General features: G+C 44.9%; 1 protein-coding gene and 1 long non-coding RNA gene across 2 annotated transcripts in view; one reads left to right on the forward strand and one right to left on the reverse strand.

Moving 5' to 3' along the window:
* The window catches only part of LOC133540787 (uncharacterized), a 90,423-nt gene that overhangs the window by 49,583 nt on the left and 19,932 nt on the right, over positions 1-20,908 (forward strand). The gene's annotated exons all lie outside the window — the stretch shown is intronic.
* The window catches only part of lurap1 (leucine rich adaptor protein 1), a 31,406-nt gene continuing 20,125 nt past the window's right edge, over positions 9,628-20,908 (reverse strand). The window contains exon 2 of the mRNA XM_061883715.1: positions 9,628-11,259. Within this exon, the coding sequence (XP_061739699.1) occupies positions 10,477-11,259 (783 nt within the window). The 3' untranslated portion in view covers positions 9,628-10,476. The remainder of the gene's footprint in view (positions 11,260-20,908) is intronic.

Consider the following 20,908-nt stretch of genomic DNA (forward strand, 5'->3'; position numbering starts at 1 on the left):
TACTTGACCCATTAGGAATAGGAATTCGTGATGCCAAATTCCAAAAGTTTAATCTCTAATTATCCTTTCTAGGAGCATCAATGTATTAATTCTCACAGCTACTAATAAAAACATTCCTCCAGGCGCCAACATTCTTATTTCCCAGGAGAAAGCGCAATAAAATGATGTTCATTTTCCTTTCCTAAATTGACCATGCAGTCAAAACACTGCATGGTGGGGACACACTATAGCTGGACTTAATGACTTCTACAGGTTGGCTCACTGTGCTTCTTTTCCCCATATGGCTGAGCTCATTTGGAACAAAAACCACAAACTGGCGCAGCAGACGCTCTCTTTGGCGTGCAATGTTGCTTTCCAGCCAGCACATATGTTAAAAAAAAAAAGGAAGGAGTGCTTCAATGACTTCATGTCTACACTTTGGATGGATTAGCCAACGTTGGCAGACGCTGTCCTTATACTTTTTTTCTCATTGAAAGGCCTTTACAGAAAGGAAATACATTTCCGCGTGGTCAATGGTTTCTCAGGCAGAGATGATTGCGTGTGTATGAATAAGATGTTTTTGACCATTTAGTTGTCACTTACCTATTAAGTTACACTCCTTAAATATATCGGGCACTGAACTGTTAATAGCTCTTAATTTAGTGAGCTACATAAACATGTAAAAGGCATTCCAGTGACACTGAATATCAAAAACACAAGTAACATGATTTACTGTGTGAAAGTGTTCAATGGAGAGTAGATACCGTACAGTTTTTGGGACAGTTATCAATGTTTTTCTTCAAATCTGCACTACCCTCGCTCATATTGCTGCTCTTTACAGTCAACCCAAAACTAAGCAAATATTATTAGGAGAGTTTAGTTCATGGGTTTCTAAAATTTTCTCCAAAGGCAAAATTGGGCTAAAAAAATGTCTGGGGACTGGGCTATCTATGTATCAAATTAACAACTCACCTCGCATCGGACAGTGATAATACTATAATATAAGTATACATGATAAAACATGAAATATTAAAAAAGTATGTGAATGTTCGACCCCTACCTTGTTTATGTCACTGACGACATTTTTAGCCTTTTGTAATTAATCAAAAACTTCAAACAGCTAGAATGCACCAAACACTCAAATTCCAATATAGTTCCAGGTTAAAGTTAAAGTACCAATGATTGTCACACACATACTAGATGTGGCAAAATTATTCTCTGCATTTGAGCCATCACCCTTGATCACCCCCTGGGAGGTGAGGGGAGCAGTGGGCAGCACCGGGGCCGGGCCCGGGAATCATTTATGGTGGTTTAACCCCCAATTCCAACCCTTAATGCTGAGTGCCAAGCAGGGACGTAATGGGTCCCATTTTTATAGTCTTTGGTATTACTTGGCCGGGGCTTGAACTCACAACCTACCGATCTCAGGGCGGACACTCTAACCACTAGGTCTTGCCACCTGCAGAAATAAATGGATTGTACTTGTAAAGCGCTTTTCTACCTTCAAGGTACTCAAAGCGCTTTGACACTACTTCCACATTTACCCATTCACACACACATTCACACACTGATGGAGGGAGCTGCCATGCAAGGCGCTAACCAGCACCCATCAGGAGCAAGGGTGAAGTGTTTTGCTCAAGGACACAACGGACGTGACAATGTTGGTGCTAGGTGGCGATTGAACCAGGGACCCTCGGGTTGCGCACGGCCACTCTTCCACTGCGCCACGCGATACTCTGCTGTGGTCGGGTGTATCGGAGAGGGACAGGAATTGGAGTACAGGACACTGATCGCTGAGTTTTTGGAGTGGTCTCAGGCGAACCATCTGCTCCTTAATGTGGACATGACCAAGGAGCTGGTCATCGACTTCAAGATTAAAATTACCCCTGTGGAGCCCATCAAAATCCAGGGCCGGGAGGTGGCAGTAGTTGGGCAGTAGAATTACCTGGGAGTCCACTTGAACAGCAGACTGGACTGGAAGGACAACAGCAAAGCTGTTTACAAGAAGGGCATGATCAGACTCTTTTTCCTGAGGAAGCTTAGGTCCTTTAATGTGTGCAGCAAGCTGTTGGAGATCTTTTTTCAGTCGGTTGTGGGCAGTGCCTTGTACTTTGCAGTGGTTTGTTGGGGGAGCAGCACCAGCAAAAGGGACTTAAACCAGATTGACAAACTGATCCAGAAAGCCAGCCAAGCTATTGGCACGCAGTTGGAGGTGTTTGCATCAGTCAGGAGGACACTGGACAAACTGCTGGCCATCATGGACAATCCTTCCCACAGTGTTCCATTCAAGAACTCCTTCATTCCGCACTCCATCCATCCATCCATCTATCTTCTTCCGCTTATCCGAGGTCGGGTTGCGGGGGCAACAGCCTAAGCAGGGAAACCCAGACTTCCCTCTCCCCAGCCACTTCGTCTAGCTCTTCCCGGGGGATCCCGAGGCGTTCCCGGGCCAGCCGGGAAACATAGTCTTCCCAACGTGTCCTGGGTCTTCCCCGTGGCCTCCTACCGGTTGGACGTGCCTTAAACACCTCCCTAGGGAGGCGTTCGGGTAGCATCCTGACCAGATACCCGAACCACCTCATCTGGCTCCTCTCGATGTGGAGGAGCAGCGGCTTTACTTTGAGGTCCTCCCGAATGGCAGAGCTTCTCACCCTATCTCTAAGGGAGAGCCCCGCCACCCGGCGGAGGAAACTCATTTCGGCCGCTTGTACCCGTGATCTTATCCTTTCGGTCATGACCCAGACCTCATGACCATAGGTGAGGATGGGAACGTAGATCGACCGGTAAATTGAGAGCTTTGCCTTCCGGCTCAGCTCCTTCTTCACCACAACAGTTCGGTACAACGTCCGCATTACTGAAGACGCCGCACCGATCCGTCTGTCAATCTCACGATCCACTCTTCCCCCACTTGTGAACAAGACTCCTAGGTACTTCAACTCCTCCACTTGGGGCAGGGTCTCCTCCCCAACCCGGAGATGGCATTCCACCCTTTTCCGGGCGAGAACCATGGACTCGGACTTGGAGGTGCTGATTCTCATTCCGGTCGCTTCACACTCTGCTGCGAATCGATCCAGTGAGAGCTGAAGATCCCGGTCAGATGAAGCCATCAGGACCACATCATCTGGAAAAAGCAGAGACCTAATCCTGCGGTCACCAAACCGGAACCCCTCAACGCCTTGACTGCGCCTAGAAATTCTGTCCATAAAAGTTATGAACAGAATCGGTGACAAAGGACAGCCTTGGCGGAGTCCAACCCTCACTGGAAATGTGTTCGACTTACTGCAGGCAATGCGGACCAAGCTCTGGCACTGATCGTACAGGGAGCGGACCGCCACAATAAGACAGTCCGATACCCCATATTCCCTGAGCACTCCCCACAGGACTTCCCGAGGGACACGGTCGAATGCCTTCTACAAGTCCACAAAGCACATGTAGACTGGTTGGGCAAACTCCCATGCACCCTCAAGAACCCTGCCGAGAGTATAGAGCTGGTCCACAGTTCCACGACCAGGACGAAAACCACACTGTTCCTCCTGAATTCGAGGTTCGACAATCCGGCGTAGCCTCCTCTCCAGTACACCTGAATAAACCTTACCGGGAAGGCTGAGGAGTGTGATCCCACGATAGTTGGAACACACCCTCCGGTCCCCCTTCTTAAAGAGAGGAACCACCACCCCGGTCTGCCAATCCAGAGGTACCGCCCCCGATGTCCACGCGATGCTGCAGAGTCTTGTCAACCAAGACAGCCCCACAGCATCCAGAGCCTTAAGGAACTCCGGGCGGACCTCATTCACCCCTGGGGCCTTGCCACCGAGGAGCTTTTTAACTACCTCAGCGACCTCAGCCCCAGAAATAGGAGAGTCCACCACAGAATCCCCAGGCACTGCTTACTCATAGGAAGACGTGTTGGTGGGATTGAGGAGGTCTTCAAAGTATTCCTTCCACCTATCCACAACATCCGCAGTTGAGGTCAGCAGAACACCATCCGCACCATACACGGTGTTGATAGTGCACTGCTTCCCCTTCCTGAGGCGGCGGACGGTGGTCCAGAATCGCTTCGAATCCATTCGGAAGTCGTTTTCCATGGCTTCCCCGAACTCCCCCCATGTCCGAGGTTTTGCCTCCACGACTACTGAAGCTGCGCACCGCTTGACCTGTTTGGTACCTGTCCACTGCCTCCGGAGTCCTATGAGCCAAAAGGACCCGATAGGACTCCTTCTTCAGCTTGACGGCATCCCTCACCCCTGGTGTCCACCAAGGGGTTTTAGGAATTCCGCCCCGACAAGCACCAACTACCTTGCGGCCACAGCTCCAATCAGCCGCCTCGACAATAGAGGTCTGGAACATGGTCCACTGGGACTCAATGTCCAGCACCTCCCTCGTTAAATGTTCAAAGTTCTTCCGGAGTTGGGAATTGAAACTTTCTCTGACAGGAGACTCTGTCAGACGTTCCCAGCAGACCCTCACAATGCGTTTGGCCTCCCAGGTCTGTCCGGTATCCTCCCCCACCATCGCAGCCAACTCACCACCAGGTGGTGATCGATAGAAAGCTCCACCCCTCTCTTCACCCGAGTGTCCAAAACATAAGGCCGCAAATCCGATGACACAACTACAAAGTCAATCATGGAACTGCGGCCTAGGGTGTCCTGGTGCCAAGTGCAGATATGGACGGGTTAAACTCCAACGTGCAGGCTTTGAGCCGGGGGGCAACAAGAATTTCCACCACAGCCCGTCGCCTCTCACTGCCGGCAACGCCAGAGTGGAAGAGGGTCAAGTCCCTCTCGAGAGAAGTGGTTCCAGAGCCCATGATGTGCGTCGAAGTGAGTCCGACTATATCCAGCCGGAACTTCTCGACTTCGCGCACTAGCTCAGGCTCTTTCCCCTCCAGTGAGGTGACGTTCCACGTCCCAAGAGCTAGCTTCTGTAGCCGAGGATCGGACCGCCAAGTGCCCTGCCTTCGGCTGCCGCCCAGCTCACATTGCACCCAACCTCTATGGCCCCTGCTATGGGTGGTGAGCCCATTGGAGGGGTGACCCAAGTTGCCTCTTTGGGCTGTGCCCGGCCGGGCCCCATGGGAACAGGCCCGGCCACCAGGCGCTCGCCATTGTGCCCCACCTCTGGGCCTGGCTCCAGAGGGAGTCCCCGGTGACCCGCGTCCGGGCGAGGGAAATCTGGTTCCATGTTTTTTCTTCTTCATAGAGGTCTTCGAGCTGCTCTTTGTCTGATCCCTCACCTAGAACCTGTTTGCCTTGGGAGACCCTACCAGGGGGCATAAAGCCCCCGGACAACATAGCTCCTAGGATCATTGGGACACGCAAACTCCTCTACCACGATAAGGTGGCAGCTCAGAGAGGATATAATAACTGTATAATAACTTGTATAATAACTGTATAATAACTTGGCATACAGCAGGGCTCTCAAACTCAATTTACCTGAGGGCCACTGGGTGCAGAAACTGGGTGAGGCTGGGCCGCAAGAAATACTTCGAAGTCCTCCTCAATCCCACCAACACGTCTTCCTATGAGGAAGCGGTGCCTGGGGAATCTGTGGTGGGCTCTCCTGTTTCTGGGGCTGAGGTTGCTGAGATAGTTAAAAAGCTCCTCGGCGGCAAGGTCCCGAGGGTAGATGAGATCAGCCCGGAGTTCCTTAAGGCTCCCAAGTGGAGGAGTTCAAGTACCTAGGAGTCTTGTTCACGAGTGGGGGAAGAGTGGATCGTGAGATCGACAGGCGGATCGGTGCGGCGTCTTCAGTAATGCGGACGTTGTACCGATCCGTTGTGGGGAAAAAGGAGCTGAGCCGGAAGGGAAAGCTTTCAATTTACCGGTGGATCTACGTTCCCATCCTCACCTATGGTCATGAGCTTTGGGTCATGACCGAAAGGATAAGATCACGGGTACAAGCGGCCGAAATGAGTTTCCTCCGCCGGGTGGCTGGGCTCTCCCTTAGAGATAGGGTGCGAAGCTCTGCCATCCTGGAGGAGCTCAAAGTAAAGCCGCTGCTCCTCCACATCGAGAGGAGCCAGATGAGGTGGCTCGGCCATCTGGTCAGGATGCCACCCGAACGCCTCTTTAGGGATGTGTTTTGGGCACGTCTAACCGGTAGGAGGCCATGGGGAAGACCTAGGACACGTTGGGAAGACTATGTCTCCCGTCTGGCCTGGGAACGCCTCGGGATCCCCCGGGAAGAGCTGGACGAAGTTGCTGGGGAGAGGGAAGTCTGGGCTTCCCTGCTTAGGCTGCTGCCCCCGCGACCCGACCTCGGATAAGCGGAGGAAGATGGATGGATGGATCAACCGACGCAAGTAGGGAGGGTGGGGGTGTGGGGGTTGGTGGTAGCAGGGGTGTGTATATTGTAGCCCGGAGGAGTGAGGTCTGGATGGGATTTTGGGTAATTGTTCTGGTGTGTTTATGTTGTGTTACGATGCGGATGTTCTCCCGAAATGTGTTTGTCATTCTTGTTTGGTGTGCGTTCACAGTCTGGCATATATTTTTACGGCCACCCTTAGTGTGAAGTGTGTAGCTGTTGATCAAATGTATTTTGCAATACTACACGTGCGTCTTGCATGGCCAGATGCAACATACAACAGGGCTTGCACACTGTCAGTACAGGATGTAGGGGGCGCTAAAGGCAGTGCCATTATGGCCATCTCTGAATATTGTTGATCTGAAAATTGACAGGGGCTTCAAGAGAATTGGTGCCCTGAAATTCAGGGGTCTCCCGGGAAAATTGAGGACGTTGGCAAGCATGACCTATCAAGCGCTGTTCACATTAAAATTCGCGGGCCGCACCAACATTAAATTGTCATATCAAAGCACGGGCCGCATAATAACGTGTCGCATGTTTGAGACCCCTGCCATACAGCAATAGATGTATATTTTCTGCTAGATCTTCTCTCTATTTTATTTTCCCTTTTTTTTTTGCTGGAGCTGTTACATATAATGTAATAGTGTACATGGTAAATGTGATTGGTTATGTCATAGAAAAATATTATATATACGGTATATAATACGTAAATATTACAAACCCCGTTTCCATAGGAGTTAGGAAATTGTGTTAGATGTAAATATAAACAGAATACAATGATTTGCAAATCACTTTCAACCCATATTCAGTTGAATATGCTACAAAGAAAACATATTTGATGTTCAAACTGATAAACATTTCTTTTTTGCAAATAATCATTAACTTTAGAATTTGATGCCAGCTACACATGACAAATAAGTTGGGAAAGGTGGCAAAAAATACTGATAAAGTTGAGAAATGCTCATCAAACACTTATCTGGAACATCCCACAGGTGTGTAGGCTAATTGGGAACAGTCTTTCACAAAAAGGATGGGGCCAGGTACACCCCTTTGTCCACAACTGCGTGAGCAAACAGTCAAACAGTTTAAGAACAACGTTTCTCAAAGTGCAATTGCAAGACATTTAGGGATTTCAACACTTACGGTCCATAATATCATCAAAAGGTTCCGAGAATCTGGAGAACTCACTCCACGTAAGCGGCATGGCCGGAAACCAACATTGAATGACCGTGACCTTCGATTCCTCAGACGGCACTGTATCCAAAACCGACATCAATCTCTAAAGGATATCACCACACGGGCTCAGAAACACTTCAGAAAACCACTGTCACTAAATATAGTTAGTCGCTACATCTGTACCGGTAAGTGCAAGTTGAAGCGAAAGTCATTTATCAACAACATCCAGGAACGCAGCCGGCTTCTCTGGGCTCAAGATCATCTAAGATGGACTGATGCAATGTGGAAAAGTGTTCTGTGGTCTGACGAGGCCACATTTCAAATGGTTTTTGGAGATATTTGAAATTGTGTCACCCGAACCAAAGGGGAAGCGAACCATCCAGACTGTTATTGACGCAAAGTTCAAAAGCCAGCATCTGTGATGGTATGGGGGTGCATTAGTGCCCAAGGCATGGGTAACTTACATATCTGTGAAGGCACCATTAATGCTGATAGGTACCTACAGGTTTTGGAACAACATATGCTGCCATTTAAGCGCCGTCTTTTTCAGGGACACCCATGCTTATTTCAGCAAGACAAGGCCAAGCCACATTCAGCACGTGTTACAACAGCGTGGCTTTGTAAAAAAAAAAGAGTGCGGGTACTTTCCTGGCCGCCTGGAGTCCAGACCTGTCTCCCATCGAAAATGTGTGGCGCATTATGAAGTGTAAAATGCGACAGCGGAGACCTCGGACTGTTGAACGACTGAAGCTCTGCATAAAACAAGAATGGGAAAGAATTCCACTTTCAAAGCTTCAACAATTAGTTTCCTCAGTTCCCAGACATTTATTGAGTGTTGTTAAAAGAAAAGGTGATGTAACACAGTGGTGAACATGCCCTTTCCCAACTACTTTGGCCCATGTTGCCGCCATGAAATTCTAAGTGAATTATTATTTGCAAAAAAAAAATAAAGTTTATGAGTTTGAACATCAAATATCTTGTCTTTGTAGTGCATTCAATTGAATATGGGTTGAAAAGGATTTGCAAATCATTGTATTCCGTTTATATTTACATCCCAACTCATATGGAAACGGGGTTTGTGCATGTTAATTTTATATTGCTACTAGGGTACATTTTTAGTCTACTTTATACCTGCTTTAGACAATCCATCCTTGTAACTGAGCTACTTTGTGGAACAATTTCCCCTGTCGATCAACAAAGTTGGTCTAAGTCTAATTCTAACATGGCAATGTGTGTGGAGACTGCTTTGCGTTTTACCCATCATGCATTGTGGTGTTAATACATGGGGCTGTAATTATTATGTGTATTGTTTTTACAGATTTGTTTTAATAATGCCCACATGGCTCAGTGAGCGGGTTTCACGGTGGCAGAGGGGTTAGTGCGTCTGCCTCACAATACGAAGTTCCTGCAGTCCTGGGTTCAAATCCAGGCTCGGGATCTTTCTGTGTGGAGTTTGCATGTTCTCCCCGTGAATGCGTGGGTTCCCTCCGGGTACTCCGGCTTCCTCCCACTTCCAAAGACATGCACCTGGGGATAGGTTGATTGGTAACACTAAATTGGCCCTAATGTGTGAATGTGAGTGTGAATGTTGTCTGTCTATCTGTGTTGGCCCTGCGATGAGGTGGCGACTTGTCCAGGGTGTACACTGCCTTCCGCCCGATTGTAGCTGAGATAGGCGCCAGCGCCCCCCGCAAACACGAAAGGGAATAAGCGGTAGAAAATGGATGGATGGATGGGCTCAGTGAGCATGTTAGATTGTGTGTTGACTTGTGTTGTTTTTGACTTGATGTGTTTTTCTGTTCACGCCACAGGTGAGAAAGTTTGATTTATTACATACAAATACTTACATAATAATTACTAATAGTTGTTGAGTAACAATTCTCAGATTGACTGATTTTATGAAATTGTAACGTAGCGACTTGTCCAGGGTGTACCCCGCCTTCCGCCCGATTGTAGCTGAGATAGGCGCCAGCGCCCCCCGCGACCCCGAAAGGGAATAAGCGGTAGGAAATGGATGGATGGATGGATTATGAGAATATTTGGAGATACCATAAGCGACAGTTCAACCCGCGGGTCCGTAAGTTTGGACATCCCTGGTTTATTTATCGCATAGTACGAGAGCAAAATGAAAAATGCGCACATTTGAAAACCAAAGCGAAAATAAAGCACACAGACTGATGGTCGAGCCTTTTTATGCAAGACAAGCAGGCAAAATACACCAACCACCACCTAAGATTATAACGACAAGTGCATTCATCTCACGAGGAAAAGAACAGGCCAGGCAATACACAGTATAAGGTTTTTGACCAATCAGGTACATTATCTGCTTAAAACAGGGCATATAAAATCCACCTCCAACCAGCCGTGACAGGTACAGAGTACCTGCACGGTGACATCAACATATTGCAGATGATCGACGTTGCATAATAGGTACAGTACATAGACCGAGGAAATCCTATTTAGCTTAGGGAACTACTGTAGGTGCTTGAGACAAACATGCACAGATTTGATGTTAACACTTATTAGTGTAATACATGTTTCACTTACAGTATGTAGAGCCGATGTTATGCTTTATACACACAATGGGAATACCCTTTAAATCATGGAGTGACCCAAAAATAATCCTACATGGATAACATCGGTCTTATTTGGGTCAACCACAAGAAGAATGTATCTGATCCTAAATGTGAGTAAATGACTTCTCCCACCGAGTATTATTGGGTCCCGTGTTTCTGCCACATCACGATTTCAATTTTTTACACGTATTTTTATTTGGTAGATCATCTGTGCTTAGGAGTCACATAAAGAGTGAAAAGGAGCGACGAGAGGAATGTTTAGAAAGAGCCTGAGAAACATTAGCACTGTTTGACTGACAATGGTCAAAATCGTGTTATGTGCATTGACCTATTTGGAGTAGACGCGGAACAAAAAACTAAAATGTAGCTTAGTCCCTTACAGCCGGCGAGCATCTTTTAGCAAGGGCACACGCTCTGAAGGAACAGGGCATGCTCAGTAGTCTTACAAAAACGTCACATCTTCTTGCGATTGCACCCACCGCCAGTGGGCGTCGTACTCCAGATGCATTTTACTTTTGAGTTTGCATGTGTCCGAGTCCACGTTGGCATTTTTGTAAGGTTTACGTTTTGGGCTCTGCTTCAGGTTTTCAGTGAGGCTGACTTTTTGTAGGGTTGTCTTCTCCTGGGTGCCATTGGCCTTAATGATCTGGGTATTGGTCTTAGTCTCTATCGCCTTAGGGCAAACTGACGAATCCTGTTTAGTTTTAGACTGAGCTTCAGGAATGCAGCCAGGAACGGACGCTTTTCCACTTCCAGTCCCAACTATCCCGTTCCCATTGATATCACTGACACCAACGGGCCCGTTTCCAGTTTTCTCAGTTGATCTAGACCGGATGGATTTAACAACTCTAGTCTCAGTCACAGTGGCCGCAGAGCCTCCCGCTGTCCGCACCGCAGCGGTCGCCTCGGAGACCTGCGGTGTGGACGAGCAGATGACCGACTCTGAGCTCGAAGGACAGTATTCATCCATGTCATCCGCCAGGGTGTCCAAGTAACTGCCGATGGAAATGTTGTCCAGCTTGTCGTTGGGGTCCTGAAGGCTGCTCCAGGAACCTCTCCAGGAGGTATCGGGACCCTCGCCCAGGCTGTACTGACTGCTAGTCAGGCTGCTGCAGCGGCTGGTGAGCGTGCTCCTCTCCTCCAGTAACCATTTCACTGCCTCGATGCCCTCGTTGACCGCCAGCAGCTGCTGAAGGATCTTGACGTCCACTGAGCGCAAGTGTGCCTGTAGAAACATTACAATTAGATGCAGATCTGAAATGACTGGGATTTTGCTCAAGGACACGTTGACAGACAACCTGTCCAGGGTGTACTCTGCCTTTAGCCCGAGTGCAGCTGGGATAAGCTCATGCCCCCCCTCGACCCCGAAAGGGACAAGCGGTAGAAAATGAACGGATTGGCACTTTGGCAATACTGTCTTTCGTTAGCAACCAACAGGTAAATAAGTAGAATTGAATCAGAATTTTCTAACAGTATTAGCAAAATATCCACTTCACCAATAGCAGACATTTTGGGGCTTTCCAAAAAAGATAATATTCTATGCAGATTAGGGCTGGGCGATATATCGATATATACGATATATCGCAGGTTTGTCTCTGTGCGATATACAAAATGACTATATCGTAGGGGTGTAACGGTACATGTATTTGTATTGAACCGTTTCGGTACGGGGGTTTCGGTTCGGTACGAGGGTGTATCGAACAAGTTTGTAAACTAAAGTCTTAACAAGCTGCTCTGCTGTCCGAGCAGTGAGCACCCAGCATTGTCCCGCCCACACAACCATCTGATTGGTTACATACAAAGGCAATCAGCAGTGCGTATTCAGAGCGATGTAACAGCCAATCAGCAGGGCGTATTCAGAGCACATGCAGTCAGTGCTCCGGCGTCGAGAGAGATGAGCAGACGTGTGTTTAGCAGGACATCGTACACTCCCCAAATTATAAAAAACACTTCCCAGTCACAACTACTACTAACATCACTATGAGCCCGTTGACCTTCTAGAAACTTAAACTGCAGCTCAGCTCGCTCATAGTTCTGGGTTGAGGTGAAGGCTAATTAGCTTTTAGCGTTACGTTAGCTCATTTTGCTGTGTGCGTGTGTTTGTGTGTGTGTGTGTGTGTGTGTGTGTGTGTGTGTGTGTGTGTGTGTGTGTGTGTGTGTGTGTGTAAAATAAAAGTTAACTACAGGCTTCTCATATGCTGTGATAAATTAAGCATGATGAGTTGACTTGAAGGCTTCACGGTGGCAGAGGGGTTAGCGTCTGCCTCACAATACGAAGGTCCTGCAGTCCTGGGTTCAAATCCAGGCTCGGGATCTTTCTGTGTGGAGTTTGCATGTTCTCCCCGTGAATGTGTGGGTTCCTTCCGGGTACTCCGGCTTCCTCCCACTTCCAAAGACATGCACCTGGGGATAGGTTGATTGGCAACACTAAATTGGCCCTAGTGTGTGAATGTGAGTGTGAATGTTGTCTGTTTATCTGTGTTGGCCCTGTGATGAGGTGGCGACTTGTCCAGGGTGTACCCCGCCTTCCGCCCGATTGTAGCTGAGATAGGCGTCAGCGCCCCCCGCAACCCCAAAAAGGGAATAAGCGGTAGAAAATGGATGGATGGATGGAGTTGACTTGAAACTGTTTAATGTTGCACTTTTTATGTGTAGAAGAAAGGTTTTGTCATTTTATTTAATCAAAGCAACAACTTGAGGCAGTTTAAAGTGGATTAACGTGGGCAGAATTATAATGTTACAAATGTTAAAAGGATAAAGCCATCGTTTTCAAATTTGGTAAATAAATAACCAAAAAATGTATATTTTGTTGTTTTCTTACTGTACCGAAAATGAACCGAACCGTGACCTCTAAACCGAGGTACGTACCGAACCGAAATTTTTGTGTACCGTTACACTCCTACTATAATCGTAATATTCGAGTATACGTTCTCACGCAGGACTTTTAGCTGCGGGCGTACACTTCAGGCTCCCCTCGCTCTTTCCTGTGTCTCCTCGCAGACAAGCAGGCTCACATTCTTACATACGTCACAAACTGTCACGTCATACGTCACATACACGCCCTCGCAGAACAAAGACGTAGCGGCGTGGCTAACGTTAGCTGCTAACGTAGCCGTACGAGAGAAGGATGCTGCGAATATGGTAACAAATGAAGGAAGAATTCATTCCCAATAAAAACAGCAGGGTTTCCATCGTCTGGCGGTGGTTCGGCTTCAAGTGAGAATATGTCGAACAGACAACTGTAATTTGTCAAGTGTGGGGGGGGAAAGCGTTGCTATAAAAAGTAGCATGACTGCTAATATGTAGCATCATTTGAAAAGTCACTCGCTAGAGAATTTCATAACCTTAGTAACATACCACATAGTGAGGACGAATACTATTTGATTTCCTTTTATGCAGCTCATTTTTATTTGACACTTAAAATGTCTGACAATCTTGCAATTTATGTTTTGGAAATGACTTGAATGTTTGTGCCATTGCTTAATAACTTTAATAAACACACTTTTGGTCAATTGACTTAGTTGTGATTTCCCTCTCTGCATGAAAGTTAAAAAGTAACATATATTAATGCAGTATGAACAAGAATGTTTTAATGTAGACACATAGAATCATCATACTGCTGTGATTATATGCATCAAGTGTTCATTCAAGGCCAAGGCAAAATATCGTAATATATATCGTATATCGCGATATGGCCTAAAAATATCGCGATATTAAAAAAAGACTATCGCCCAGCCCTAATGCAGATACACTCAAACCACAAAAGATGAATACATTATTGCTGTAGGTAAAACATAATGTTGTACAATAAAGAGTTTAGGGGTTTGTTTTAGGGGAGTGCCATCTCCGGGTTGGGGAGGAGACCCTGCCCCAAGTGGAGAAGTTCAAGTACCTAGGAGTCTTGTTCACGAGTGGGGGAAGAGTGGATCGTGAGATCGACAGGCGGATCGGTGCGGCGTCTTCAGTAATGCGGACGTTGTATCGATCCGTTGTGGTGAAGAAGGAGCTGAGCCGGAAGGCAAAGCTCTCAATTTACCGGTCGATCTACGTTCCCATCCTCACCTATGGTCATGAGCTTTGGGTTATGACCGAAAGGATAAGATCACGGGTACAAGCGGCCGAAATGAGTTTCCTCCGCCGTGTGGCGGGGCTCTCCCTTAGAGATAGGGTGAGAAGCTCTGCCATCCGGGAGGAGCTCAACGTAAATCCGCTGCTCCTCCACATCGAGAGGAGCCAGATGAGGTGGTTCGGGCATCTGGTCAGGATGCCACCCGAACGCCTCCCTAGGGATGTGTTTAGGGCACGTCCAGCTGGTAGGAGGCCACGGGGAAGACCCAGGACACGTTGGGAAGACTATGTCTCCCGGCTGGCCTGGGAACGCCTCGGGATCCCCCGGGAAGAGCTAGACGAAGTGGCTGGAGATAGGGAAGTCTGGGCTTCCCTGCTTAGGCTGCTGCCCCCGCGACCCGACCTCGGATAAGCGGAAGATGATGGATGGATGGTTTGTTTTCAATAATGTCAACAAATTCCTAAAATTATTCATCTTGTTTTTTATTTTTACGTCCCCAATGTCATATTTACGTTATTTACAAAAAATGCCTTTAAATATCGATCTGAAAAGCCGATGTCCTCTGGCCTATGTAATGGCAAAACTCATATTTTTTTAATCTCTTGCCTAAACCACAATTTTAGCCTAAATGTTTATGTAGAGGTTCTTCTTAGCTGCGTGTGTTTGAGTTTTTTTTTCCAGAGATACAACTCTTTTATGGCCCTGATACATTCTTGGAAGTTGATTGTGGATCGCTGCAAACCCCCACTTTCTCTGTGAATAGGACAAAGATTGCTGTGATTGCGGAAGACTACTATTTTTTATTTCATTTGTCGTTTGGTCAAAGGTTACTCTTTGATTGTGTAAGTCTGTCAAATGTTTCATCAAAACATTCCTGGTTTCGCTAATATCACAATCGGACAAAGTGTGTTTTGCTCATCTTTCTGACCTCTCCCAGGATAGGTCGTTTTTCCCCAATTCCTACTCCTCCTCCTCCTCACATTTTCCAAAGCAGATAAAAACATTTTGAAGACTCTTGTCCGTCACGCTCTCTCGTCTCTTTTTTTTTCTTCTCCGTCTTTCCTTCTGCAGCAAAGTTAACATTATCCTTTGTAATCTGATGTTATTTGAAATGTCAAATAATTACCTAAAACGATATGAGATTTCTTTGGACAATTCTTTATTGAATAAGAACAATTCCAAAACTGACAGTTTTTAGGGGTGCTAAAATTGACTTACATTCCAATTGATCCAAAATCGATTTAGACACACCTCATTCAATGCGTTCATACATTGTAGATTGTCACTGAAGGCATCAAAACTATGAATGAACACATGTGGAGTTATGTACTTAACAAAAAAAGGTGAAATAACTGAAAACATTGTTTCATATTCTAGTTTCTTCAAAATAGCCACACTTTGCTGTGATTATTTTTTTGCATACTCTTGGCATTCTCTCGATGAGCTTCAAGAGGTAGTCACCTGACATGGTTTTCACTTCACAGGTGTGCTCGAAGCTCATCGAGAGAATGCCAAGAGTGTACATAAAAAGTAATCAGAGCAAAGTGTGGCTATTTTGAAGAAACGACAATATATTAAAAAGAAGATTAATACAAGTTAGGGAGAGGATAATATAACAACTGTTGGTGGGTCAGCATTTTCACAGTCTGTACACGACACTTAAGAGGAGCGCGGCTTGAACCATAAATTGGAAGTGCCGATACTAAGGATAGTATCAGTGTTTGATCGATACTAGAGTGATTAGGTCACATGTTTATGAACTCAGGGAGTCACTCGACACAGGACGACCGAGGGTAAAAACCAAAGGATTCAAATGTTTAAATATTTGGTTGGTTATTGTGTTCTAGTGATTTTTTTGTAGGTAAAATATTATATTGCTTTTGTTAAACTTTCAATAGCACTCACCATTAACAAGTGTACACAATTTACAGTTTATTCATTTGATCGGTATTGGTATTGGCTGATATCACTCATAGATGCTAGGTATCGCAATCGGCAGCATGAATCACTAGTTGGATATTGCCTTTTTTGCACGAATGTGTTGGAGTTTCTTATCATAATAAACTTTCATTTAGAGAAGAATGCCCAATATCGGACCCTGAGCAATAAACACTTTTGTCTTTGACATGAATTTTTTCATCATTTATTTTCTGAAAAGTGTAAATCGGGCAAAATAAGTTGACCAAAAAACTGAGGAAGACGCTGCTTCTCAGGTGGTTATGAGGCTCTGATGACCTCCGGGTCACATAAACGTAACAGCGGAGGAAGTCGACACAGATTTATTTTCACTGCCTCTCATACATCGTGTGCAAGCATCAGTGGCGTGAGACGCTTTTATGACTGGATCATAGAAAAAGCTCAAGGTAGGTTAACTGCGGTATATATAAAATGTCTGCCCTTCCAAAAGCCACACCCGTTGTTGCCAAAATAACTCTGAAAGGAAAAGGAGCGTCTATAGTCTATAGTGCAGTTAGTAATTATTCCCCCATAATGTCAAAATGTTGAAAAAGTGATTTAGTTGAGAATGTTCAATGCAGGGGCAGCACGGTGGAAGAGGGGTTGGCGCGTCTGTCTTACAATACAATGGTCCTGAGTAGTCCTGGGCTCAATCCCGGGCTCGGGATCTTTCTGTGTGGAGTTTGCATGTTCTACCCGTGACTGTGTGGGTTCCCTCCGGGTACTCCGGCTTCCTCCCACTTCCAAAGACATGCACCTGGGGATAGGTTGATTGGCAACACTAAATTGGCCCTAGTGTGTGAATGTGAGTGTGAATGTTGTCTGTCTATCTGTGTTGGCCCTGTGATGAGGTGGCGACGTGTCCAGGGTGTGCCCCGCCTTCCGCCCGATTGTAGCTGAGAAAGGCACCAGCGACCCCAGAAGGGAATAAGCGGTAGAAAAAAGATTGGATGGATGTTCAACGCAGGCATTTTAAACGTCTTTCATCAATAACTCTTTTATGTGCATATTACGACCATAGAATTATATATTTTCATGACTTGCTGATATAAATTAGATCATTTGTTGTTGTTTTAAGACAAAAAGTATTTACAATGTGACCATGTGAACAGAAATGAAAGAAAATGTATATAATTTAAAGTTAAAGTAAGTTAAAGTACCAATGATTGTCACACACACACAAAGTGTGGTGAAATGTGTCCTCGGCATCCCCTTCTTCACCCCCTGGAAGGTGAGGGGAGCAGTGAGCAGCAGTAGTGGCCCAACGGGAATCATTTTTGGTGATTTAACCCCCAATTCCAAACCTTGCTGCTGAGTGCCAAGCAGGGAGGAAATGGGTCCCATTTTTATAGTCTTTGGTATGACTCGGCCGGGGTTTGAACTCACAACCTACCGATTTCAGGGCGGACACTCTAACCACTAGGCCACTGAGTAGGCACATGCAAACAAAAACTAAATTGTAAATGCTGCAGCTATTGATTCTTTTAAATAATCCATCAATTAGTTTGTTTGATTAATCGGATAAAACACACTTTTAGGGAAAATAGTTGATATAGTAACATTTTCTTATGCTTGCCACTACCTTCATTCGTCACAGTATATTGGTCTCACCACTGTAGAATCAACCTGATGATAATAATACTGTACTCTGTATCGTTACTGTTGATATTTCTATGGATCCGCCCACCTCTGTTTACCTTCATGAGCTCAACCCTAGCCGTTAGCATGGCTTATGTGGTGTAGCATGTTTAGGTAGTCCTCATCCTCCAGTGATAATGATATTTTATTTGCTGCCATGGAGGCAAAGATTGCTGACTTAGAAATAGGAAGAAAAAAAAGTGACTTGGCACTGTGGAGGGGCGTTAGCTGCTAGCAAGTATGCTACTTTGCATTGACGACGTGGTGAATCACATGTCGCTCGTTAAATTTGTGTCATCAACATGCATTATTTTGATGTAACAATAGTATTAAAAGATCTATTGTCGGCCAAATGTATATCCCGATACCAATATTTTGGTACTGGTACCGGTACCAAAATAATTTTGAGACATTTGATACTTTTGTAAATAAAGGATACCACAAAACATGGCAGTATTGGCTTTATTTCAACAAAAAATCTGAGGGTACATTATACATATGTTTCTTATTGTAAATGTGTCCTTAAATAAAATAGTGAACATATAAGACAACTTGTCATTTAGTAGTAAGTAAGCAGGATCCTAATTAGTAGGGCTGTGAATCTTTGGGTGTCCCACGATTCGATTCAATATTGATTCTTGGGGTCATGATTCAATTCAAAACCGATTTTTTTTTTTTTTCAATTCTCGATTCAAAAACGATTTTTTTCCCAATTCAAAAAGATTCTGTATTCATTCAATACATAGGATTTCAGCAGGATCTACCCCAGTCTGCTGACATGCAAGCAGACTAGTAGATTTTTGTAAAAAGCTTTTATAATTGTAAAGGACAATGTTTTATCAACTGATTGCAATAATGTAAATTTGTTTTAACTATTAATTGAACCAAAAATATGACTTATTTTATCTTTGTGAAAATATTGGACACAGTGTGTTAGATTAGATTAGATTAGGTAGTACTTTATTCATTCCGTCAGGAGAGTTCCTTCAGGAAAATTACAATTTTCAGCACAATCCCATTCAAGATCAGACAAACATTACAGGGAGACAGAACAGGATCGCTGACGGGTCTGCCGGCTTCCAACGCCCCTTACAAAAAAAGATGAGATACAGGTAAACAAGGGGGGGGAATAGAAGATTAAAATGAAATAAAAAAATCGGTCTTAGCCTGGGCCTTGGAGAGGGGGTGCAGACTGAGGCCAAGGGAAAAAAAAAAAAAAACTCATAGCCATAGTACACATCCCTCTTCCATGTGTGTAAGAGGGAAACAAGCTTATGAGATGCGATGCAAGTGTAAGCCACTGTGACACTATTGTTCTTTTTTTATTATTTTTATAAAAGTCTAACGATAATGTCAATGATAGTTTTTTCATCACTGCTATGTTGAAATTAAAACTAATATTGATACTGTTGTTGATAATATTCATTTTTCTTTCACTACTTTTGGTTTGTTCTGTGTCGTGTTTGTGTCTCCTCTCAATTGCTCTGTTGATTGCAGTTCTGAGTGTTGCTGGGTCAGGTTTTGTTTTGCAATTGGATTGCATTGTTATGGTACTGCTGTGTATTGTTTTGTTGGATTGATTAATAAAAAAAAAATAAAAATAAAAATAGATTTAAAAAAAAAAAATTGAATCGATTCTGAATCGCACAACGTAGGAATCGCGATCCAAATTTGAATCGTTTCTTTCCCACACCCCTAATAATTAGTCTGCTGACATATGCAGTAATATATTGTCTTTTTCCGTTCTATTATTTTGTGAACATTAAGGACAAGTGGTAAAAAATGAATTATTAATCTACTTGTTCATTTACTGTTAATATCTGCTTACTTTCTCTTTTAACATGTTCTATCTACACTTCTGTTAAAACGTAATAATCATTTATTCTTCTGTTGTGTGATACTTCAAATTAGTTTTGGATGATACCACAAATTTGGGTATCAACTCGATACCAAGTAGTTACAGGATCATACATTGGTCATATTCAAAGTCCTCATGTGTCCAGGGACATATTTTCTGAGTTTAAAAACATAATAGACATTATTTTAAATGAAAGATGTTGTGATGCCAAACATTTTTGACGTAATCATAGTTGTATCGACTCGATATGCTACTGTACTTGGTATCATTACAGTGGATATTAGGTGTAGATCCACCAATGGTGTTTGTTTACATTGTGACGTTGGTGAGCTACGGCGTGTAGTGAAACATGTTTAGCTAAACCACTGCAGACTGTGAATTGACGTTCCCCGCTAGCTAGCCATGTCTTAAAGCACCTCTTTATCGTTAGTTTTTAAGCCAAAATGCGTCCGTTCTACCTTTTCTGTCTACACACTGTGTCTGCTGTAAGTACTCTGTTATTGTGTAGTGCCGAACATGCTCGTCTGCTCGTAAACCAACAATGACGCGACGTGACGACGACGAGGACGCGGGGGACAGGTACTTTTCAGAGGCGGTATAGTACCGAATATGATTCATTAGTATCGCGGTACTATACTAATACCGGTATACCGTACAACCCTAATGTATATCATATATTGCGCAACCCGAGTACCTTTAGGACCAGTTTAATTTAACACACTATAACTAAGGGGGCGTCTATTCATCAGTTTGTGGGTCATTGGCCTGAAAAACGTTGGCGACCCCTGCTCTAGTGACAGTCCGCTACTACTACGCCTTTTTTGGCCACTAAGTGCTTGAACAGTCGGACGCGACTTCACATGCAACAATAATATGGACACTTGATTTGAAATGTGTCAGTACTAGAGATGTCCGATATCGAACTGCTGATATTGTCGGCCGATAAATCCTTTAAAATGTAATATCGGAAATTATCGGTATCGGTTTCAAAAAGTAAAATGTATGACTTTTTAAGAGGCCTCGGTACAGAGTGGTACATGTACATAGGGAGAAGTACAAAGCAGTTGCATCTCCCAGTCAAACTTGTCAACCCTCCCGATTTTCCAGGATGACTCCCAAATTTCAGTGCCCCGCCCGAGGGTCTCCCAGGGCAACCATTCTGACGAATTTCTCCTGATTTCCACCCAGACAAGAACATTGGGGGCGTGCCTTAACGCCACTGCATTTGCCGGCCCAATCACATAATATTTACGGCTTTTGACACACAAGTGAATGCAAGGCATACTTGGTCAACAGCCATACAGGTCACACTGAGGGTGGCCGTATAAACAACTTTAACATTGTTACAAATAT

Source organism: Nerophis ophidion, linkage group LG22 (genome assembly GCF_033978795.1).
Source record: "Nerophis ophidion isolate RoL-2023_Sa linkage group LG22, RoL_Noph_v1.0, whole genome shotgun sequence".
NCBI classification, from domain to species: Eukaryota; Metazoa; Chordata; class Actinopteri; order Syngnathiformes; family Syngnathidae; genus Nerophis; species Nerophis ophidion.